The sequence below is a fragment of the Sturnira hondurensis genome, unplaced genomic scaffold (assembly GCF_014824575.4).
Source record: "Sturnira hondurensis isolate 20B ecotype Veracruz unplaced genomic scaffold, ASM1482457v3 Scaffold0003874, whole genome shotgun sequence".
NCBI lineage: Eukaryota > Metazoa > Chordata > Mammalia > Chiroptera > Phyllostomidae > Sturnira > Sturnira hondurensis.
Genome location: NW_028076505.1, coordinates 3,616,434 through 3,637,321, shown reverse-complemented (window position 1 = coordinate 3,637,321; position 20,888 = coordinate 3,616,434). Strand labels below are relative to the sequence as shown.

The window sequence follows — 20,888 nt, the reverse complement described above, 5'->3', positions numbered from 1 at the left end:
GGATGTCATGAGACAAAATAAGGGAATTCTAGAGTAAGAGAAACTTTAGTCACGATAAACAATTGCAATGTATAATCTTGGTTACTTTCTGGCCAAGAAAAATATTTGAGCACAGCTGGGGGAAATCTAAACATGAACTTGTGGAGGGAGTGTTAGATTCCGCGTGACATTGATTGTGACAGGATAGGAAGAGGCTAGAAAAATTCCTGAGCAGGTGGAATGCAGAAACTGAGACAAGAAAATTAAACAAGACCCAACAGTTGGAGCAGCTTACAGCCAAGTGGTAGATCCAAGAACTTCTCTCCCCTAACCAAGAACACTCAAGAGTGAACGGTTTCTACCTCTCCTCCCTGACAAGAGAATAATGGCTTAAATCTCCCTGGTCTGGGAGACAGAGAACAGAAGCCCAGTTAATGTCATGTGTGTCAGCTGAACCAAGGACAGATGAAGTCAGGGGAGCTGCAGCGGATCCTCGCTGACAGGGTCCGTGTACGTTGTGGCTGCTCATGGACAAATACACACAGACAACAGAAGTCTTGTGGAGAAAAAGGGACAGCATGGCCACTCTCTTGAGAGACAGAGGGCGAGAGGGCCACAGCACCCAGTCTCTGCCTGGCCAGGCTTTTATTGCTTCTCTGGGTATAATACATGGAGGGTAGTCCTCATTTACTATGCACAGGTTCACTGCAGGGAATTACCTTTTACAGATAACAAAGGAAAGAATGCTGCTAATTACTTCAAAGAGAAGGATATTGCAGNCTAGCTTCTAAAGAAAGCTGAAAAGCTGAGGTTGGAGCTGTCATGGCAACCAGCCCATTGCTGAGGCCTGGTCTGGCTCAACATGGCAGGCTGGGGTCTGGCTGCTGGCACTCCTGTACTGCGGTCCACCCGGCCAAGTGGAAAGGTCGTGACCCCTGCTGCACCACCCCCAGGGTGCTCACAGCCCACCTGTGGGCTGTAGGGTCCAGGTTAGACACACTCTTCAAAAACGGGATGTCATGAGACAAAATAAGGGAATTCTAGAGTAAGAGAAACTTTAGTCACGATAAACAATTGCAATGTATAATCTTGGTTACTTTCTGGCCAAGAAAAATATTTGAGCACAGCTGGGGGAAATCTAAACATGAACTTGTGGAGGGAGTGTTAGATTCCGCGTGACATTGATTGTGACAGGATAGGAAGAGGCTAGAAAAATTCCTGAGCAGGTGGAATGCAGAAACTGAGACAAGAAAATTAAACAAGACCCAACAGTTGGAGCAGCTTACAGCCAAGTGGTAGATCCAAGAACTTCTCTCCCCTAACCAAGAACACTCAAGAGTGAACGGTTTCTACCTCTCCTCCCTGACAAGAGAATAATGGCTCAAATCTCCCTGGTCTGGGAGACAGAGAACAGAAGCCCAGTTAATGTCATGTGTGTCAGCTGAACCAAGGACAGATGAAGTCAGGGGAGCTGCAGCGGATCCTCGCTGACAGGGTCCGTGTACGTTGTGGCTGCTCATGGACAAATACACACAGACAACAGAAGTCTTGTGGAGAAAAAGGGACAGCATGGCCACTCTCTTGAGAGACAGAGGGCGAGAGGGCCACAGCACCCAGTCTCTGCCTGGCCAGGCTTTTATTGCTTCTCTGGGTATAATACATGGAGGGTAGTCCTCATTTACTATGCACAGGTTCACTGCAGGGAATTACCTTTTACAGATAACAAAGGAAAGAATGCTGCTAATTACTTCAAAGAGAAGGATATTGCAGATTAGGGGGAAAGTGGTTGAACTGGTTACACTCCATACTTGGGAGGTTTAGCACAGATTTTAGGAAGTTACAGTAAGCATTTTCTGTCTCAAGTCAGGGTGAGGGAGTTTTAGCAAAAGCAAGTCTCATAGGAGTCTAGGTACAATGCAAACCTGATTCCCCATGGGAGAACCTATCTGCAGGCACGGTCCTATGTGCTGATACGTACCCCACTGGTTTTCCACCTGAGTGCTGAGCTACATTTCCACGCCATACAAAGTGGTTCCCTACAGGGAACAAATCACAAAAACCCTGTTAAAAGCCAGACAGACCCAAGATGAAAGTTAAAAGGACAGCAAAGAATATCCCCCTCCCCCATGAGCTCATTCTGATGCATCAGCATATTAAAAATGCACCTGGAAAAATACTCTGTGGAAACCTGCCCCTAAGATTCTCTCTCACCTGCAGAAAAAGACAGAAAGCCCTCAGGACAGGTGTAGTGCAGGCTCACTCGCTAGAGCATGCCCCCGCGCCCCTTCTCAGGCATGAGCTTTTTATTTCCTCCTTAACTCTAAGGGTCTTAGGGAGGCTTGCAGCTGGGGAAGCGGTGGGCAGTGGCAGCTTGACCCAGCTTGACCCCTGTCCCCAGGCCCCCTTTTCCCTGACTTCTGGTGAGCTGACAGCAGCCCTGCCTCGGCTCACTCCTTTCCCATAACTTTCCCAGGGAGCCACAGCAGAGCACTGCTCAGGGTCTCTCTGTCTCCCTCCCTCCTGTTGCTTCTTCTACCCCGAGTCCTTCCTTTGTCTCACTCTCCCCAGCCTTAATCACCCGGACTCATGTCGTGAATCTTTTGTACACAAAGTCAAGAACACACACGCTGCTGCTGGCCCCAGGCAGACCCACTCAGGGCCAGGCCCCTGTCTGGTAACACAGTGACGTGCTTATAGAGGTCGCTCTTTGGTGATGTTGGCCCAGTGTCATGTCCATGATGGACTCCGAGGTGGTTCAGTCGGGAAGAACATGTGGACCAGGCGCGCAGCAGCAGTCCCCTTGAGGTGACGGTCTATGGGTGTTTGCTTTCAGTGTGTGCTCCCCTGTGTGTTCAGAAAGACAAAGACTGAGGCCACTGGGTCTGGCAGGAATCTCTCCAGCGTGGACCTCCGGGATGTCCCACAAAAGAAAACACCTTCAGCTCTGTGGTTTTCCAACCGGAGGGAATTCGAGGCAGCGAATACTAACTGAGGGCCGTTCTGTGTGGAGGGCCCCTGCGAATGGCTGCAGGTCTTTGGACCAGCTCGCGTGGGCTGGTCAAATGCAGGAGCTGATTCAGTGGCTCTAGGGGTGGGGAGGCTGAGATTCTGCATCCCCGACTAGCTCTGGAGGTGCTGGCCAGGGTGCAGACTTGAAGAAACTAACCCACAGCCCAGTGGGGACAGGAGTTGGTGGGGTAGGAGTAGGTCAGAAGCTGGCCTTTGCAGACCCAGGGAGCTGGGACCAGACTCCTGCTCAGGCACCTATGAGCCATGAGGTCAGGGCAAAGGCCTGGCTTCTCCAAGCCCTGTTCCCTCAGCTGTGGACAGGGAGTCATCAAATTTCCCTTCTGGGAAGCGGTGAGGCCACCTGCAAATTACAGAGCCTGGCAGAAGAGAAGCCCGCCCCCTCCCCCTCAGAGAAGCTCTGTCACTTATGTCACCTCTTCCCCTCCGAGAGGATGGACAGAGACACTGGGGAGAGACATGGGCTTTTGCTCTGGGTTGCAGAGTTCCCCTGTCTCAGATTTGGAAGGGGCATCCTCCACAGCCCTGCACTGGCCTCGGAGCCCTGCCTGCCTGCACTCCCTCCGTAGCTACGGGAGCTTGAGGGTGAACGTTTCCCTTTGGCTGCTGGGTCTATGTGGAACAGCTCTTCCACCCCAGGGAGCCGGGGGGTGGGGAACTGCCGCTCGGCTACCGAGCTGCTGAAGCAGTTCTGCAAGGGAGAACTGGGGTGCGTGGGTGCAGCCCGCTCCAATGCCACCTCACAGCCTCTCACCGGTCTCACTCAGCCTCTGTAGATTTAATGGAATAAATGCCACTTAGTCTGTTGCAGCCTTTTGATCGATCTCTAGAGACTCTGAATGGTTGTCTTTGCTAATTCTGACCAGCATGGCAGATCCTGGGGACATCTGGATTCCCCGGTCTCCTCACACTGCCACCTAGGGGCGCCTGTGGTTCCCTCTGTGTGCAACCCTCTCCCAGATACCCACGAGGCTCACTTTTTAACCTCTTTCGGTGTCTGCCTTCTTGTAAACGAACAGCCCTTGCCAGCAGTCTGATTAGTTAGGAGAAGAACATAAGCCCTGGCTGGGTAGCACAAATGGTTGGAGCATTGTCCTGATATGCCTAGGTTGCAGGTTTGATTCCCGGTCAGAGCACATACAAGAATCAACCAAGGAGTGCGTCAGTAAGTGGAACAACAATTCAATGCTTCTCTCTCTGAAATCAATTAATAAAAGCACTTAAAAATATTTAAAAAGTATGAAAAAAGCATCAAATATGGATTCCACGTAATACTCTTTCCAAAATTTAATAAAACCAGCAGCTGCTTACCCATATACTTCTTTGTGCTTGCAGCCCAGTAAACACTTGTGCCAATGTGTCCCTGGTTTCGTTCTCCCACCCGGAGCTCCTGCCCCTGCTGACAAGTACACTTCCACCTGCTTGTCGTCCCCACCAGGCCTTTTGTCTGCAGCACGCCACCCAGGACGGCACCAGGCGCGGCAGGTGTGCATCTGCTGGGTGGTGCCCAGGACACAGTTGGGGTCCACAGGAGAGGCAGCCCCTGGGAACCCGTCTTCTTGGGAGGGTGGGTCCTGTCATCTGCCAAGCTGTTCTCTGCCAAGCGCCATGTGAGCCATGTGGAAAGAGGGGGGCGGCTGAGTGCTGCGGGGTTGGGGGGAGCTGAAGGCTGGGCCTCTGGGACCAGGTTTGGGATGGCGGTGCCCATGCTGGTGGGGGAGCAGGGGCCAGCTGACTGCCGAAAGCTTAGAATTGCAGGTGCATGCATGGTGAGACATCTCAGTGATGGTCACCCCCCAAAATGCTGTTGCAAGTGTGATCTTAGGCTTGTGGAGGGAGGGTGATGTGACCTCTGCCCTAACCCTGCTCCCTGATCTTAGGAGGAAGGTCCTGGTTGACACCTTGTGCCCCTATTTGGGGGTAAGGGACAGAGAACAAGAGTGTGGCAGAAGACACAATCAAGCGTGGGGTCCCCAATGACAGTTGTGGGACTTCCCACTCACCCCGGGGAATGTTGATACCCACAGGAGTGGGATGGGACCCTCCGCTGACGCTGGAGCCACACATGAGACTGAAATCTGAGTGCCCCTTGTTAGGGGCACAAGTGCATACAGGTGCACCCTAGTGACGCAAGGCATATGATGGTGGGGGGAGGCTTCACAGGGGTCTTAGTGTTTTGGCCGTGCCCTCAACACCTGATGGCGGCCACACCTGTGGGATGCGAGGGGGAGTCCACCCAGGACAGCGGCCCCTCTGTGCTTGTCCTCACAGGCCTAGGGCTGGCAGCGAGTGCCTGCTGCTGCAACCCGGGAGACTGCCCGGCAGCCCCGCACTGGCTCTGAGGAGTGGACGCAGGAGGGAGAGACAGATGCCTGGGTGGCCTGTTCTCAGACCCTGACAACCAGCACCTCCCACTCCGCTGCGCTGTGGCGGTCCCCGAGGCGGCGCCCGCTGACAGTCAACATCCAATGTGAATCTGAGGGCAGACAGGTTTTTCTTTATTGAACTTGGTTTTGCCGAGTATTGACAAGCCCTGCAGACACTACCACAGACGGGTTGTAAACAGACAGTCCCTGCCAGCAGTTGGGTAACTTCAGAGAAAACATACAAACATCAGAAGATGGACTCAATTTCATAATTTCTCGCCCTCACTAACAACTGCTTTATACGCTCCATTGTGCTTTCAGTTCAGTACAGGTCAGAGAGGACAATACATTGTAAAGTATGACACCAGATCGTACAGACTGTTTTACAAAATACTGTTTAGATTACCAGCATCCATTTACATTATTTCCTTTTTTAGACTGCCAAGTCTGCTTGGTGATTTTCCCTAGGGAAATAACATGCATCAAGTAGAAAACCGTTATTCTAAATAGTTTCTTTACGTGACACATTCTTCTGGGTATATGTGCTGAGAATCTTTTTAAAAAATTGTTTTTTTCCCTTTGTAGCCAAAATTTAGAGATTAAAAATAAGTCACAGTCAAGCTACTGGACTTACCCACAAAATGGAGTGAGGGCAGATTCAGAGGACGGATGCAACCCAGGACACGCTGCCTCCGGACCCAAGTTCACAGGCAGGTGGCGCATTTCCCTGCCGATGCCTCAGAAGACAGAGGACTCGCAGAAGCCACGAGGTTCCCACGTGCACCCCGAGAACAAATGCGCCACCTGCATATGAGAAGGTCTTGCCAAGAAGGCTTAACACCATTGGGTCGTGTGGTCCGTTTGGCTCTAAGACCTATCTTTGAAGCCAAAATAAAAGTTGTTAGAAAAATAATGTGACCAAGAATTATTTTAAATAATTTTTTAAAGTTAGAATTAAAGTTGAATTTTTTTTTTAAGTTAGAAACACTGGGCCACTCAGATCTCATCTTTTCACACTTCAGTTTTGGCTCTGATGGGATCTCAGGTACGACAGCAAACACAGCGCACCGGGGCTGCACAGCCCTGACACCCCATCTCCCACACAGGCGGGGCTTTCCGTTACAGAGCTGCACCGACACCACCAAAGGCTGTTTCTTTTTCTCCTGGCCTGGGACGATGCTTTGTCACAGAGCAGGCAAGGGACAGTTCCCCTTCCTTCACGGGTAAGTCAGCCCACCTCCAGTGTGCAAATGAAGCCCACCCTGGTTCTGTGATCACAGAAACCACTCAGCTGGATGATGTGATCTCGGACAGCTGCCCTTCACCTGAAGCCACTGCCGGAGCCACTGAGGACATGCTGGGGCCCTTGGCTGGAGAGTAGCAAAGGGGGTTGGCCCTGGCTTTGGTGAGAAACTGGGGCTCTGGCTTGGGGGTGGGGGACTTCCACTCCTCAGAGGTCTGAGACCCAGGAACAGAGAGAGCAGGCTGGGAGGTGCTGGGCACCAGAGGGGAAAACAGCCTCCCAGTTACGACTCCTCCCTTTAGGTCTGCACTTTGTCACTGTGCAAACTCAAGAGAGAGCCAGGGACCAGGGGCTTTCCCGAGGTGACCACCTGACTTCCACCCCTCTCTCAGGCTCAGGGCAGACCGAGCTTCTCTAAACAAGGTCAAGGATCAAGTGAGGCTGCTTTGAGTTCATTTGTTTCCCCAATTGAAGTCTGTGTGCCTTCCCTGCAACCGCGCCCTAATTTTTTGTAATTAACTAAAACCAGACTTTATAAAAACCTGCAAGTGCAAGACTCAGTATTTCAGATACAAGGTAGATATGAACAAATAAATATGTCCATGCGGTTCTGGAAGCTGCTCTGCCGCCTTCCTGCAGGGGCTGGGCTCTCCAGATGCTGCTGCCACCTCCCCGGAGAGCTGAGTTTTCCTTTAAGATGAAAAGCCGCTCCGTGGGTGCCAGGCGATGCGGCGGCTGGTGCAGACACTTCCGTGTACAGAGCAGCCGGAGCACGACGACCTGGGCAGGCGAGCGGGCCGGCGCTGCTCCCCTGGTGAGGACACTTTGGGTTGGCTGAGAGGTAGGATCACAGGACAGGACACAGGCCACAGGCCTCTGCTCTCCCGCCCCCACTCACAGGTCCACCCCCAGCTGAGCACCTGTGGAAAGATGACTGCACTGTGGATTCAGTCCAACTCTGGGCTGTCCCCGTGCCCATGGTGCCCACTCGAGGTGACGGTCAACACACTCTTGGCTCCCACGCCCATGGAGGCACCGAGTGACCCACAAACATGTGATACTGGGGAGCTGCAGCACAGACGATGTCTGTAGAGAAAGTTTCAACCAAGGCGCCCACAGCAGCATCACGGCTCACGCTCAGACCCTCAGACACACAACTCATAAAGCACTAGAAAACACCCCACCTATAAAGTTATAATTTATAGAGCCTTCTGTACAAAAGCAGTCTTTACAAATAAGCCTCTCCTACTGTCCTAGAAGAAGTCCATAGCCGTCGGCCTTCTCTTTGGTGTGGCGGTCAGCGGCTTCTTGGTCCCCAGGGGGGTACTGGCTGGGGAGCTGGTGGGGGTCTTCAGCACTCCATGGAGGGGCCTCTGCTCAGGGTTGAAGGCCACTCGGGAGGCACCCGTGGGGCTGACTAAGATGCTCTTGTCTGTCTTCTTGAATTCTGCCCGATGAAAGCAAGGCCACATGTTACTGGGTATGATTTCTCTGTGCTGTCCCCCCAGCTGGGGGCCTGCACTCTCACTTCTGGGCAGGGAACCAGCCCCAAGGGCCACCTGGAGAGACCCAGAGGGAAGCACCTAGAGGGCAGGGCTGTTTCTGGGACATGGGCAGTGAGTGGAACCGAGGGTTGATGAAGAGCTGCAGGAGGAGCCCTCCCTTCTGGGATCCGTTCCTCCCACCGCCTCCAGCAGTGCAGACCCGACCGGGGCGGGGGCGGGGTGGTGGCGTTTGTGTGCAGGGCGGGGCATTGCCCAGGTCTCTCCTGATAGCTGTGCCTGTGTGTGTGTGTCCGCATGCACGCACACACACACAGAGGTGCTTGTCCCTAAAGAGGGCCAGGTCTTAAACTCATATACTTTTAAAAGCATTGGCTTCCTTTGGAAAAAAACAAACACAAACGAATCATGCCGGTGTTAAAAGCTGAAAGACAAGATAGCCCTCTTTTCCCCTTCTTTTGGGCAGGGAGATTCTGAATTTAGGTACAGGTGGCTACAGCTGGCAGACTGCTAAATCTCAGGCCAAGACAACCAATGCAGTCTAGGCAGGTGGGCATGGGAAGATGGCCATTCATGTCACCTACCAGGTAGCCCACCTTCCAGAGGCCCCAGAAATCTACACACACCAAGCCCCCAGCCTCCCTCATCCCCAACCCCACTACCCTTGGATGAAAGCTGGGCTCAGCCAGGGATTGAACCTGCCTCTGGACGGGGTCAGGGCCTTACTGCCTGGGGAGCGGACCACGACTGCAAGCACACCCCCCACTCACCGGCAGTCATGTTTCTGCTCAACCCGAAGGTGACCTTCTTGGAGCTGGACGGTGTTTTGTTGAGCTGCAGAAGAAAGAAAACCGTAACAGAGATAAGAGGGAGGCACAAAGTGGCTGAGGTGCCTTGTCTTTCGAGAGTTCCCGAGCACCCACAGGTGCCCACCAGCCACCGGGAGCACACAGCATGAAGCCCAGGGGTCCGTGTCCACCTCTATGCCTCATCAGGACCTCGCTGCACACACCCCAGGGCTGAGTTGCATGCAGTGATTGTGCAAGTGCACGTGACGGGTCTGTGAGGTGGGCAGTGCCAGCCCCACTTGGCGGTAACCGGATTCATCGCTGGCTCCGGCCTCTGCCTTCCGGGGAAGAAGGCAGCACAAAATTGCCATGTTTGGAACCTCCTAAGTTAGAGAAGGGTCACCATTGAAAAATTATAAAGCGCGCCCGTTTCTGGTGTCCCGTTTCAGCTTTCACTTGGAAATGAAACGGGTGACATTACACCCATGATGGGATGGAGCTTCGGCGGGTGATGGAGCCACACTTCCCTGCTTTCTGTGCACAGGGCTCCAAACGGATTTGAATGTTCTAACCATTCATCGAAACTGACTACGTTGAGCCCCGACTGGTGTGGCTCAGTTGGTTGGAGCATTGTCCCATAAGCTGAAAGGTCAAGGGCTTGATTCCCGGTTAGGTCATATGCCTGGGTTTTGGGTTCGATCCCCAGTCAGGGTGCCTGGGAGAGGAAACCAACTGATGTTTCTCTCTCTCCAACCCTCCTCTCTTCTCTAAAATCGATAAGGAGGTCTTTGAGTGAAGATGAAAAAAAATAACCATTTCACATTTGAAAAATGTCTGGAAGCTGGCCCATTTTGCGTATGTAGCACTTTCTCAGATTCCTTCCAAGAACCCACAGTTCTGTGCGAATCCCCTAGTCCTCCTTCACGCCATTTTTGCTTCAACATTACCATTTTATGAGCAGAACCTGATGCCTGTAAGCCCGGAGTCTCTCACAGACATCCCTAAGGCATCCTGGGCAGCAATGTGAACACAGGCAGGAGTCAGTCTGCAGGCTCAAGGCCACTGAAACAGCGCCTGCTCATGTCTCCCCAGCAGGGTGGGCCCAGGACCTGTGCCCACAGCTCCAAGACCCCCATCTCCTGGAGGCAACCCCAGATGAGCCCCCAGATGGTGCTGGTCCGCACCTGGTCCCACTTTTTAGTGGTGGTTGGCAGAGGTGACCCTCTCCTTCATGGTCTCCACCTGGCTTTCCAGAACAGGGCCCACTCTCACCCCCCACGGCTGGGGGACTGCACCAGCTCCTTCTACCAGCCTGAACAGCCACTAGTGTCCTTGGCAGGCCCCTGATGGGGGACTCAAGGGTTGGAACATTTCAGTTTTAGGTAATAGTTACTAAGCCTAGTAGTTAACGCATGGGAAAAGCTATTGTTCCAGGAACTGGAGGCAGGACTCCAGGAGACTGCAAGCAGTTGACCTTTGCGCCCCAGAGGAGACCGAGAGCAGTCAGGGTGGTGTCTGAGCCACTGTGTTCCAGGGAGAGACAGTCGGCTGCCCAGGACACAGATACAGAAAACTGCCCGGGACACAGGACACAGATAGGAAACCACTGGTCAGTGAATGAAAGGATGTCAGAGAAACTGCCGGACTACGGCTTTTGTCAGATTAACCTCTTTCCTAAATTCCAAATCCCTTACCTACACTTTTTCCCCTTAAAAAAAAGGCTGGCATGAAAGGAAACATGAGACAAGTTGTTAGAGCACATACCCACCATCTTCCCAGACCACCGGCCAGCTGAATAATGCGCCAAGACTCCATCCCTGTCTCTCCGAACACCAGCTTTTCCAGTTTCATCTCCTCCCCTCCACATCTGATCTGTAAACCTGGGGTGCTCTGGGGCTTCCTGCCACCTACTCCACTACCTGTTTCTCAGATCTCCCCTATTCCATGAATTCTATGAGGCACCCCAGATCAGTCCCTCCGGGCGGCCCAGAGCCAACTCGGGGCCCCCTGAAGCCCGGCCCCTCTGGTGCGGTCTCCTGGAGCTTACCTGCATAGCAGGGGTCACGGAGGAGGCAGGGCTGCTCCTAGCTTTCCTGAAGAACAGGGGCTTTGGTAGGAAGGGGGTATCAAATTTCACAAAGTCATTCTCGGTCCTCAGCTTCTTCTTCTTCAAAGGGCTGAAGGCTCCACTGCTCCCCTGTGTGAGGGAGGGGCAAGAAGACAGGGGAGGTCACACCCAGTGCCACCTGTGCCACCCCCATACACACAGGAAGGAAAAATGGGACAAGGGGGTGCAGACACCAATGGGAGGGGTGAGGGCACAGGCAGCAAAGCAGCTCAGATAAGACCCATTTACTAGCTCAGAAACCTCACACCTTCCTATTTCCGCAGCCAAATTTGCAAACAGCCCTTTTCGCTCAGCAGAGCAAAACTGCTACTTCACCAGGGCTCCCTGCCAGCAGGCCCAGGCGTTTCTCATCTTTTCAGCCACAAGAACCATTTTTATTTGTCTGCAAACTCAGTGCCGTGCTTTGAAGATTTCTGCCTTTCAAAGACACCTCACTGTCACACACAGCTTCAGGATGGGGTTCTGTTCTGAGAAATGTGCGGTTGCGCAGTTTCATCGTGTGCCCACAACACAGAGGCACTGAGACACCTACACAGCACAGCGCCCCGTGCACCTGGGCTCTGCGGTACAGCCTCTGCTCCGGCGCTACAGGCCTGTGCAGCACACACCGCACTACGTGCTGTAGGCAACTGACTCAATGGTCGGCGCTGGTGCATCTGAACACACAGAAGGCACAGCAAAAGGACGGCACACACGATAAAGGGCCCTGTACGGGGCGTTTCCCACAGATGGAGCTCACAGAACTGGGAGGTGCTCTGGGCGAGTCAGGGCCTACGTGGGGAATAGTAAGTGTGAAAGCCTCGGACATCACTGCACATGACCGGAGACCCTGTAACCACGTGTGCCTGCACACGTAGGCAACACAAATTTATAAAACGTGCTTGTCTTTCTTCAATCAAGCAATCATAGCTTACTGTAACTTTTTTACTTTATAGCCGTATTTTTTTAATTTTATTTTAATTGTTGTTCAAGTAGTTTTCTGTCTTTTACTTCCATCTCAGCCCACCCCCCCCAACTTAATTAAAAAAAAAATTCTCACCTGAGTTGTTTTTTATTGATTTGAGAGAGAGAGAGTACGTGTGCAAGAGGGAGAGAGAGGGGGAGAGCAACACTGATATGAGAGAGACACCCATTGGCTGCCTCCCGCAGGTGCCTCAACCAGGGATCGAACCCACAACCTTTTGGTGTATGGGCAGCCATCCTACTAACCCTTGGGCCACCTTGCCAGGGTTAAACATTTTTAACTCAGCTCTTGTAATAACACTTAGCTGAAAATGAAAACGTTATATGGCTGTACAGAAATATATATATATTTTTAGTGATTTCGTTTAATATATTTTATTGATTATGCTATTACAGTTGTCCCACTTTCCCCCTTCACTCCCCTCTACCCTGCACACCCCCTCCCACCCACATTCCCCGCCCCCTTTAGTTCATGTCCGTGTGTCATATGTACAAGTTCTTGGCGTCTACATTTCCCATACTATTCATTATTACCTTCCCCGTCTATTTTCTACCTACCATCTATGCTACTTACTCTGTACCTTTCCCCCTCTCTCGCCCTCCCACTCCCCTGTTGATAACCCTCCATGTGATCTCCATTTCTGTTGTTCTGTTCCTGTTCTATTGTTTGCTTAGTTTGTTTTTGTTTTAGTTTTAGGTGTGGTTGTTAATTATTGAGTTTGCTGTCATTTTACTGTACCTGTTTTTTATCTCCTTTTTCCTAGATAAGTCCCTTTAACATTTCCTATAATAAGGGCTGGGTGATGATGAAATTTTTAACTTGACCTTATCTGAGAAGCACTTTATCTGTCCTTCCATTCTAAATGAAAGCTTTGCTGGGTAGAGCAATCTTGGATGTAGGTCTTTGGATTCCATGACTTGGAATACTTCCTTCCAGCTCCTTCTTGCCTGTCTCTTTTGAGAAATCCGCTGACAGTCTGATGGGTACTCCTTTGTAGGTGACTGTCCCCTTATCTCTTGCTGCTTCTAGGATTCTCTCCTTCATTTTAATCTTGGCTAATGTAATTATGATGAGCCTTGGTATGTTCCTTCTTGGATCCAACTTCTTTGGGACTCTCTGAGCTTCCTGGATTTCTTGGAAGTCTATTTCTTTTGCCAGACTGGGGAAGTTCTCCTTTATTATTTGTTCAAATACGTTTTCCACTCGTGGCTGTTCCTCTTCCCCTTCTGGTACCCCTATAATTCGGATGTTAGAACGTTTAAAGATGTACTGGAGGTTCCTAAGCCTCTCATTTTTTTGAATTCTTGTTTCTTCATTATTCTGATGAGATGTTTCTTTCTTCCTTCTGGTCCACTCCATTGATTTGAGTCTGTTTCCTTCCCATTACTATACTCAGTATAGTACTTAGCATAGCCTTCATTTTTTCATCTAATTTGCAACCAAATTCAACCAATTCTGTGAGCATCCTGATCACCAGTATTTTGAACTGAGCATCTGATAGGTTGTCTATCTCTTTGTTGCTTAGTTGTATTTTTTCTGGAGTTTTGATCTGTTCTTTTGTTTGGGCCATTTTTTTTGTCCTGAGGCACCTGTTACGTGTGAGGGGAGGAGCCTTAGGTGTTCACCAGGGCGGGGCAACCCAGTCGCTTGGTTGTGACACTGTATGTGCAGGCAGGATCAGAGAGGGAACAATGGTGCTTGCTCAGCTCTCTGCTGGATCTCAGTCCCTTCCACTGCTTCCCCCAAGCAAATTGGGCCCTTCTGGTGCCAATTCCTGGTGGGTTGGCTTGTGTACGTTCTAGGACCCTGTGGGTCTCTCCAACGAACTCCCCTGTGAAGCTGGGCGTCTCTCCTGGCACCTCAACCCCCACAGATGTTTTCAATTGCTGTTTTGAGGCTTTATTTCCCTGTGCTGGGACCCTGGGTTGCACGGTCTGTCTCGCTCCCCAATTTCGTCTGATTTATCTGTGTGCAAATGTGGGACCGCCCAGCCTGCCAGCCACCTTGTGCGCCCAGTGCCTCCCCTTCGCAATCTGCCGCCTCGCTGGGTCTGCCCACTGCCGCCTTGTGCGCCCTGGGTCCGCCAGCCACCCTGGGTCTCCCAGCTGCTCAGCTTCGAGCCCTTTCTTCCCAGCTGCCGGACTCTGCCCCTCCTACCAATCTGAATAAATGTGTCTACCTTAACTCCTTGGTTGTTGGACTGCCATACAGTTCAATTTTCTGTCAGTTCTGGTTGTTTTTTGCTTTTAAATTGTTGTTGTCCTTCTTTTGGTTGTGTGAGGAGGCACAGTGTGTCTACCTGTGCCTCCATCTTGGCCGGAAGTCCTGGCTGTACAGAAGTGTTTTCTTTCCACATATCCTCAGTCTACAAGCATTTTTCTACTACTTTTTTTTTTCATTTTTGAAACCTTTTTGCAAACACACATATCAGGTTAGGCTGCACGGGGTCAGGATCAATGCCACCATCTCCGCCTCTACACCTTACCCACAGGAAGGCCTCCACGGGCAGTGACGTGCCTGGAGCTGCCACCCACTATAGCAGCTGTGCCTGCCTCTGGAACAGCCCCCAGAGGACCCGCTTGAGGCACTTCTCGAGGAGGTGGCACGCTTCTCAGAAAGCAGCAAGATGGCTGTGATGTCGCAAGGCAACAGGAATCTTTCAGCTCTATCACGGCACTAGGGGACCACTATTGTATAGACCATCTCCCAGTGACTGAAATGTCGTTATGCAGCACGTGACTTACTAAATAGCTCACTTTTCCACTTTTGATCAGAGACACCACTGTGCACAGAAAGTCTGGCATGAAAGTGTGAGTGTGGCCTTCGGCTTAGGTCCTGTAGGTCTATTTAAGGCAGGCCACGAATGTCCCCTGGGTGCTCTACACTGGACAGCCACCTGCCTGGAGACCCTTCTCGAGTTTTGGGACCCAGAAGTCTGGGAAACCCAGTGTGGTCGACAACACTCTGGTGCTCCCGGCCAGTCTCTGGTGACCCTGGCTTGGAAGTTGGCTGCCTTCCCTGAGCAGAACCCATGAGGGGCACACCCAGGGGTCCCCTCTCATGCACTGCCCCACTCCTGCCAACAGACACGCAGGGACACGGTGCCCCCTTTGGGAGGGAAAACCACCGATAATCCTGTCATTTATTTTGCAACTGTCCCAATTCTAAGAGAAGGTGCAGGGGCCTGAAAAATGAGACGTGAAGAAGGAATTTTCTGACAGTCTTAGTGAAGAAAGAAGACTAAGTGAATGGTGAGTGGAGGGTGGAGGCTGCAGAGCCGAGAGAAGGTGACACAGCGCATCAGGTGAAGGTCCAGGGTGACAGCGGACTCCTGCAGTCCAGGTGAGTGTTCTGTTTTCCCCAGCGGGGACTTCCACTGACCAGAAACTCACTCACTCGTGCTCACCCCATTGGAGAAGCCTGGACATCACAACTGCAGCACAGCAGTGAGCGCAAACCAGGCACTGTGCAGGGGCAGCGAGCTGCTCGCAGAGGGCCAGGGAGGAGATGGATTTGGCTTTGAGGGCCATAAGGTGCCTGTCGCAACTACTCATCTCTGCCACTGAGTGAAAGCGGCACACGACCAGGCACAGCTGGGCACCAATGACTCTGTGTGCTGACCACTGGTACAGATGCACCTTGTGTCCAGAGCCTCACTGGCTCTCATTCACATCTGGCTCTAGAGGTCCAAGTGGGATGAAAGTCTTTTCATTGAAAAGACAAGCCACACAGAATTCTGGGCCCAGGATTGGCCATGAGTTGAAAATCAAGACCAGTGTTTGATGGGACACTTGTCTGCCTGTTGATACAACAGTGCAGTGTGCCTTCCTGGGCCATGGGGACAATTCTCCCAGCTTGATATGGCCCTTCCATAGCCCCTTGGAGTAAGCAGCCGGGTGGGGGTGGGGAGGGAGTGGAGCAGCATGACAACTGTCTTGGCCACCGAGTCTCAGTCATATTCTCTACTCACCAGTAAAGGGTATTAGGAACCACAACAGCCCTTAGCCCAGAGGTCTGATCTGCCCACCCCCTCCCTAAATTGGGGCCCAAGGAGGCAAGAACCCCCGATCTTTTGGCACGGGAGCCTTGGCCACCCTGCCTGGAACCCAGCCACCTTACCAGAGTCTGGACGTGCTTGAGTTCGGATTCCAATACTCTGCTGTGTTCAGCCAAGTTCAACATCTCTTTCATTTTCTTCCTCTTTTTGAAGATGGCAGTTTTCTGCATGCCTGGGTTGTAGAGGTCAATACGGCTGGGCTCCCCCTTCTTTTTCTTCAGTCTCCTACCCTGGGGCAGGGAGGCTGGGCAATCTTCTCCGTCTGCTGGGCTTGCTGCAGGGCCCTCCTCCTGTGGTGGGGGCCAGGCCAGCGTTGGGGGGCTACCATTGACCCAGGGGGCCTTGGGTTTCCGCTTCCTCTTAGGGGCTGGGGCTCCACTGGCAGGGAAAGCTTGGGGGGCAAGTGGCTGACCATGACCATTGCTGAGGCCACCTTGACACAAGCCCTCCAGAGGCGACGCTGCTGACTCTGAGGTCAGTCCTTGGAACTGTGGGCTCCGCTTCCTCGCTCGTTTCCTCCTGCTGCGAGTGGGAGGGTGCAAGGCGGGGTGCTCTGAGCCGCTCTGCTCCTGGGGGCTGGGCGCGGCCCCTGCACCCAGCTCAGCCACACCCGGCTTCTGTGCTCTTCCCGGACCTGCCTCTGGCTCACTGCCCCCATTCTGCAGGGTGGGCATGGCTGAATTCCCTGACTCTAAGTGTCCATGCCGAAGGTGGTTCTTCTTCTTTTTCCTTTTCCTCTTCTGAACACCGCCTTTCCTCTCCTCTCCCTCAGCCATGAAGAACTCGTTTCCTAGAAGGACGCATAAGTCAATAAACAGGCGCCCCACTACCAAGCAGACAGCAGGTGTCGCAGGGGATTCTGGGGCCGAGAGCGGCTCTGATCCTCAGCATACCTGAGCTCCACTTCTCTGCTCTGGCCCCTTTTCCTCCCCTTCCCAGCTATGATTAGAAACCTTCCTAATGCCTCTTTCAATATAGATGGAACTGAAATATACTCAGATTTCTACTAATTTTCAGGCCAAAGGGAAAAGCCACAGACCTGGGGTGGTAAGAAAACCAAGGCTTCCCAGGGCAGTGTGTCCCTAGCACCTCCAGGTCCTTGGGCACTGTCTCCACAGATGCGGCCGGAAGTAAACAAACGCTTTTCATCTAGGGAACATGGTGCCCCAGAAAAGTCAAATCTTTTGACAAAACAATCTTTTGTGGAAACAATCTTTCAGCCATGAAAGCAAAGCTTTCACTCTGTAATGATTTATGGAGACGGTAGCAAGAGGTCCCCAGGTCGGCAAAGGCACCCACCGCCCCGAGAACCACGCACCCCATCTCCTTAGGTCTCGCAGGTCTTAAGCCTTTACCTCACCTTTCCCTTTTTCCACGTCCAGTTTCTCCAAAGGTTTACTTCCTTTTTTCTTATGCCTTCCTTGACTGATGGTTGGGTCCTCCTCATCAGTAGAAATGTCCTCAGCAAAAGTGAGCTGAGGTATCCCACCTGCTGGGCACCGAAGTCACTGAGTCACCTCTCTGGGACTCTTGCAGCTTTACCCAGGGGCCCGGGTGCCACGTCCCCTCCCCACGCCATGCAGATAGATTTGTAACCTCAATTTTTGCCTCTTTATCATTGCTCCTCACTACCTCTCCAGTCCAAACCTCAGAGCTATTGAACACAGGAATTCCAAACTTAAAACAACTTTGTGGCCTCCTCCCTCAAGGCGAGGGGCTGTAAACCTCGGGTGGCGGTGGTCTCTAGCTCAACCCTGGGGCTCGGCGCTGCTGTCTCCACCAGGTCTGTGCACCCTAGTTCTCAGCACCCCCAGGGGTCCAAGGGACAGGCGCAGTGCACCACCAGTTTGCTCAAATGCAACGAAGTTTACAGAAAGCAACTTTCCCCCACAGGACAAGTGATCTGAGCAGTCAACAGAATTTTGGGCCCCTGAGAGACCGACTGTTCTTCATAAAGGGGCAAACTGACACGCGGGTGGACCAATGGATATCCTTCTTGTTGAAATAACCCCCAACCCCCAATGCCCTCCAGGCTACCCCTTGCTCTGGTGGCCCTTCTGTCTGGCTCAGCTTGGTCCCTGGGATGGGAGAGTGGGTGGGCAAGATTTAAAAAAACCCACACTGGTTCTTCTAAGGGCCCCTCTCGGCTGTGCCTACAAGCAGTGTAACTGCCGACCTTTCAAAGGTAGAGGCCTCTGCTAGTTCTCATGTTTTCAATCTCGCATTTTACTATTTGGCACAAATGCGCTTGGTAAGGTCCATGTTTAGGTAAGAACATCAGTTCTAATCCTCTGACTTCCTCACCTTCAGAGAGATCTTGGAATCTGAAAAAGAAAACAATGGAAGTTCACTAAGAAATCCCTTCTTTCTGTCTTCAGTAAACACAGGCACAAAACTTTCAACAACTCGGTATCTGTGTCACTTTGTCTGTCCTCTAGGAGGACGGGCCAAGGAGGAGGTGTGACACAAAGGCCAAAAACTAAGGACAAGCCCACTCTCAGTTGTCCCTGTGGCCCCTTAAGGCTGAAACAGCTTAAATCTCTGCCCCTACGTAGCCCTCCTGTTGGTTTGCCAGGTGGAGAGACACCCAGTAGTGTTTGGTCTGTGAGATTCGGTTCGTGAGAACACAAAGGAAGCGCGCAGGGCTGTGTGGACCCGGGGGCGGAGCCCTGGGCCAGTGGACAGAAGTGTGCGTCCTGCCCCGTGTCTGGCAGCTGTGACTTTGGGCAGTTGGGCAATGGCAGTGACATCCCTGTGCCCGAGTTAACCTGCGGGTTGAACGAGAAGTTTACAGAAGCCATCTTATAGGGCTTTTCTTAACATAAACTAATTTTTTAAAATTTATTTATCTTCAGAGGGGAAGGGAAGGAGAGAGGGAGAGAAACATCAACACATGGTTGCCTCTGCCGAGGACACATAATGTATCGTGTGTCCCCCACGGGGAACTGGCCCGCAACCTAGGCACACGCTCTGACCGGGAACAGAACCATGATCCTCTGGTCCACAGGCCCGTGCTCAATCCACTGAGCCACACCAGCCAGGGCAACATAAACTAATTTAAGTGTCCAGAGTAGTGCCTGCTCACGTGGAGAGCTATCAAACTCCACTGTTGTATGTCACTGATTGTAACACATCACTGGGCTCTGCAGTGAATTACTGGTAGTCATAACGACATCAACGACAACCTTAGCATAACCACAGTGAGAGGTGGGGGGCAGGGCACAAAGCACCCCCCCACCCATGGCAGCAGCGCGCCAGCAGGTCACTGCTGCAGCAGCACCCTCACGTGGCGTTTCTGAGTCTACCCAGCTCAGACGTCACCAGCAGGCTCTGCTCACATCACTGTGAAACAGCTACGAGAGATGAGTATGGCTGCATGTGATGAGCAGGACTGGGATGGGGGCGGGGGGCAGGTAGGGGCCATCGTGGCTGAACACTGTAGTTTACGTGTGTGTGTGTGTGTGTGTGTGTGTGTGTGTGCTATAAATAAAAAGGTAAGTGGTGACAGCATGTCCTGCAACGTGAGATAAATGAAAGGCCTGGACTTGAACGTGAATGAGAATCAAGTGACATCCTCTCAATTAATACGTACTTCTTGATTAGTTTGGAGAGACGTTTCCTGTTGAAGGGAGGGATGTTTTTCCTGTTGGTCATTTCCAGGAGTCTGTCAGCAATGGCCTTATAGTCAAACTAGGAGAGAAGGAAAAGGAACATAAACCCACAGTGACCCGCACGCCCACTAGTGACAGGACACGTGCGCCGCCGGGCTCTGGAAGCTCCCATGGAGGACTGCCTGGACAGGCACGCACTCAGACCTGGCGACCAAATGCTTAAGGAAAACCTTCGAAAAACTTCTTCTATCTCTTCTCGGAAGATGCCACGTCCAGCTCTGCCAACCATGCTGTCTGACAAAGTCCGAGCATGGGGAGGACGACTTCAAAGAAGCATGTTCCGGCCTGGCAGACGTGACATGAATGGGTATGTGGTGTTGATCTTAATCTTGCTGTCTCTTGGTGTTCTAACCTTTACCTTTCTGATAATTTGGAATCTCCTAGAAATGCTGACCATTCTCAGAGCTGAACAGCAACTAGGTCAGGCTGAGAACAATATCACCTTGGCCTTTCCCCCAAAAATAACACCTCCTTCCCTGACCTGATTAAGCAACTGCAGGATTAGATGATATCAGCTAGTAGGGGGCCTGGAATACCCAAGGCAGCCCCCTTAAGTCCCGAGGCAAATCCCCTCTAATGAAATAGCCCCCGAATGTCTAAAGTTGTTAGAATAACAGCCCCTCCTTTACCTTGAATAGGGATATGTATCTATTAGAATTAGACAGGCAAGGAAATAGGAGAAGCTAGTTAGCTGTTAAGCATATAGAAAACAGTTACTAGGAAAATAGAGTTTATAGTACACAGAGAAATATTTTAGACAGAAAGATAGCTAAATTAAACATCACAAAGGCTTATAATGAGTTTCCTAACCTCTGCTCAGTCTAGCGTATCATTTTGCCCCATGACTAACTCTGAGAACTTTAATAAATAATAAGACATTCAAACTCTGTACATAGAGCTATTTCAAACTGTCTGATTAATAGTTCTCCTGGTTAAAATAATTTTTGTTTAACATAATTGAAACTATGGGAACTTTTGTACTTTTCCTGGTTACCTTTGTATTGATTTTTTCGGCTTAACTGATTATGCTATGCACCTGTAAACGTTAATCACCACCAAAAATGAAAATATAAAAACCTGCTTGTACTTGCAATAAACGGAACAGTGCTTCACCTGCCTTTGAGCTGTGTAGTTGCCTGTTACCCAGTGCCGACGCCTATCCT

General features: G+C 51.6%; 1 protein-coding gene across 2 annotated transcripts in view; it reads right to left on the bottom strand.

Annotated features, from left to right (window-relative positions):
* Nucleotides 1-7,676: 7,676 nt before the first annotated feature.
* Nucleotides 7,677-20,888, bottom strand: part of RRP1B (ribosomal RNA processing 1B) — a 30,313-nt gene continuing 17,101 nt past the window's right edge. The window contains exons 10-16 of one of the 2 annotated variants that reach the window (XM_037043063.1): nucleotides 19,647-19,744; nucleotides 18,359-18,378; nucleotides 17,415-17,543; nucleotides 16,117-16,844; nucleotides 10,953-11,102; nucleotides 8,888-8,951; nucleotides 7,677-8,062 (exon numbers count right to left, since the gene is read on the bottom strand). In XM_037043063.1, the coding sequence (XP_036898958.1) occupies nucleotides 7,869-8,062; nucleotides 8,888-8,951; nucleotides 10,953-11,102; nucleotides 16,117-16,844; nucleotides 17,415-17,543; nucleotides 18,359-18,378; nucleotides 19,647-19,744 (1,383 nt within the window). In that variant the 3' untranslated portion in view covers nucleotides 7,677-7,868. The remainder of the gene's footprint in view (nucleotides 8,063-8,887; nucleotides 8,952-10,952; nucleotides 11,103-16,116; nucleotides 16,845-17,414; nucleotides 17,544-18,358; nucleotides 18,379-19,646; nucleotides 19,745-20,888) is intronic. The other variant, XM_037043064.1, reaches the window with a different exon arrangement.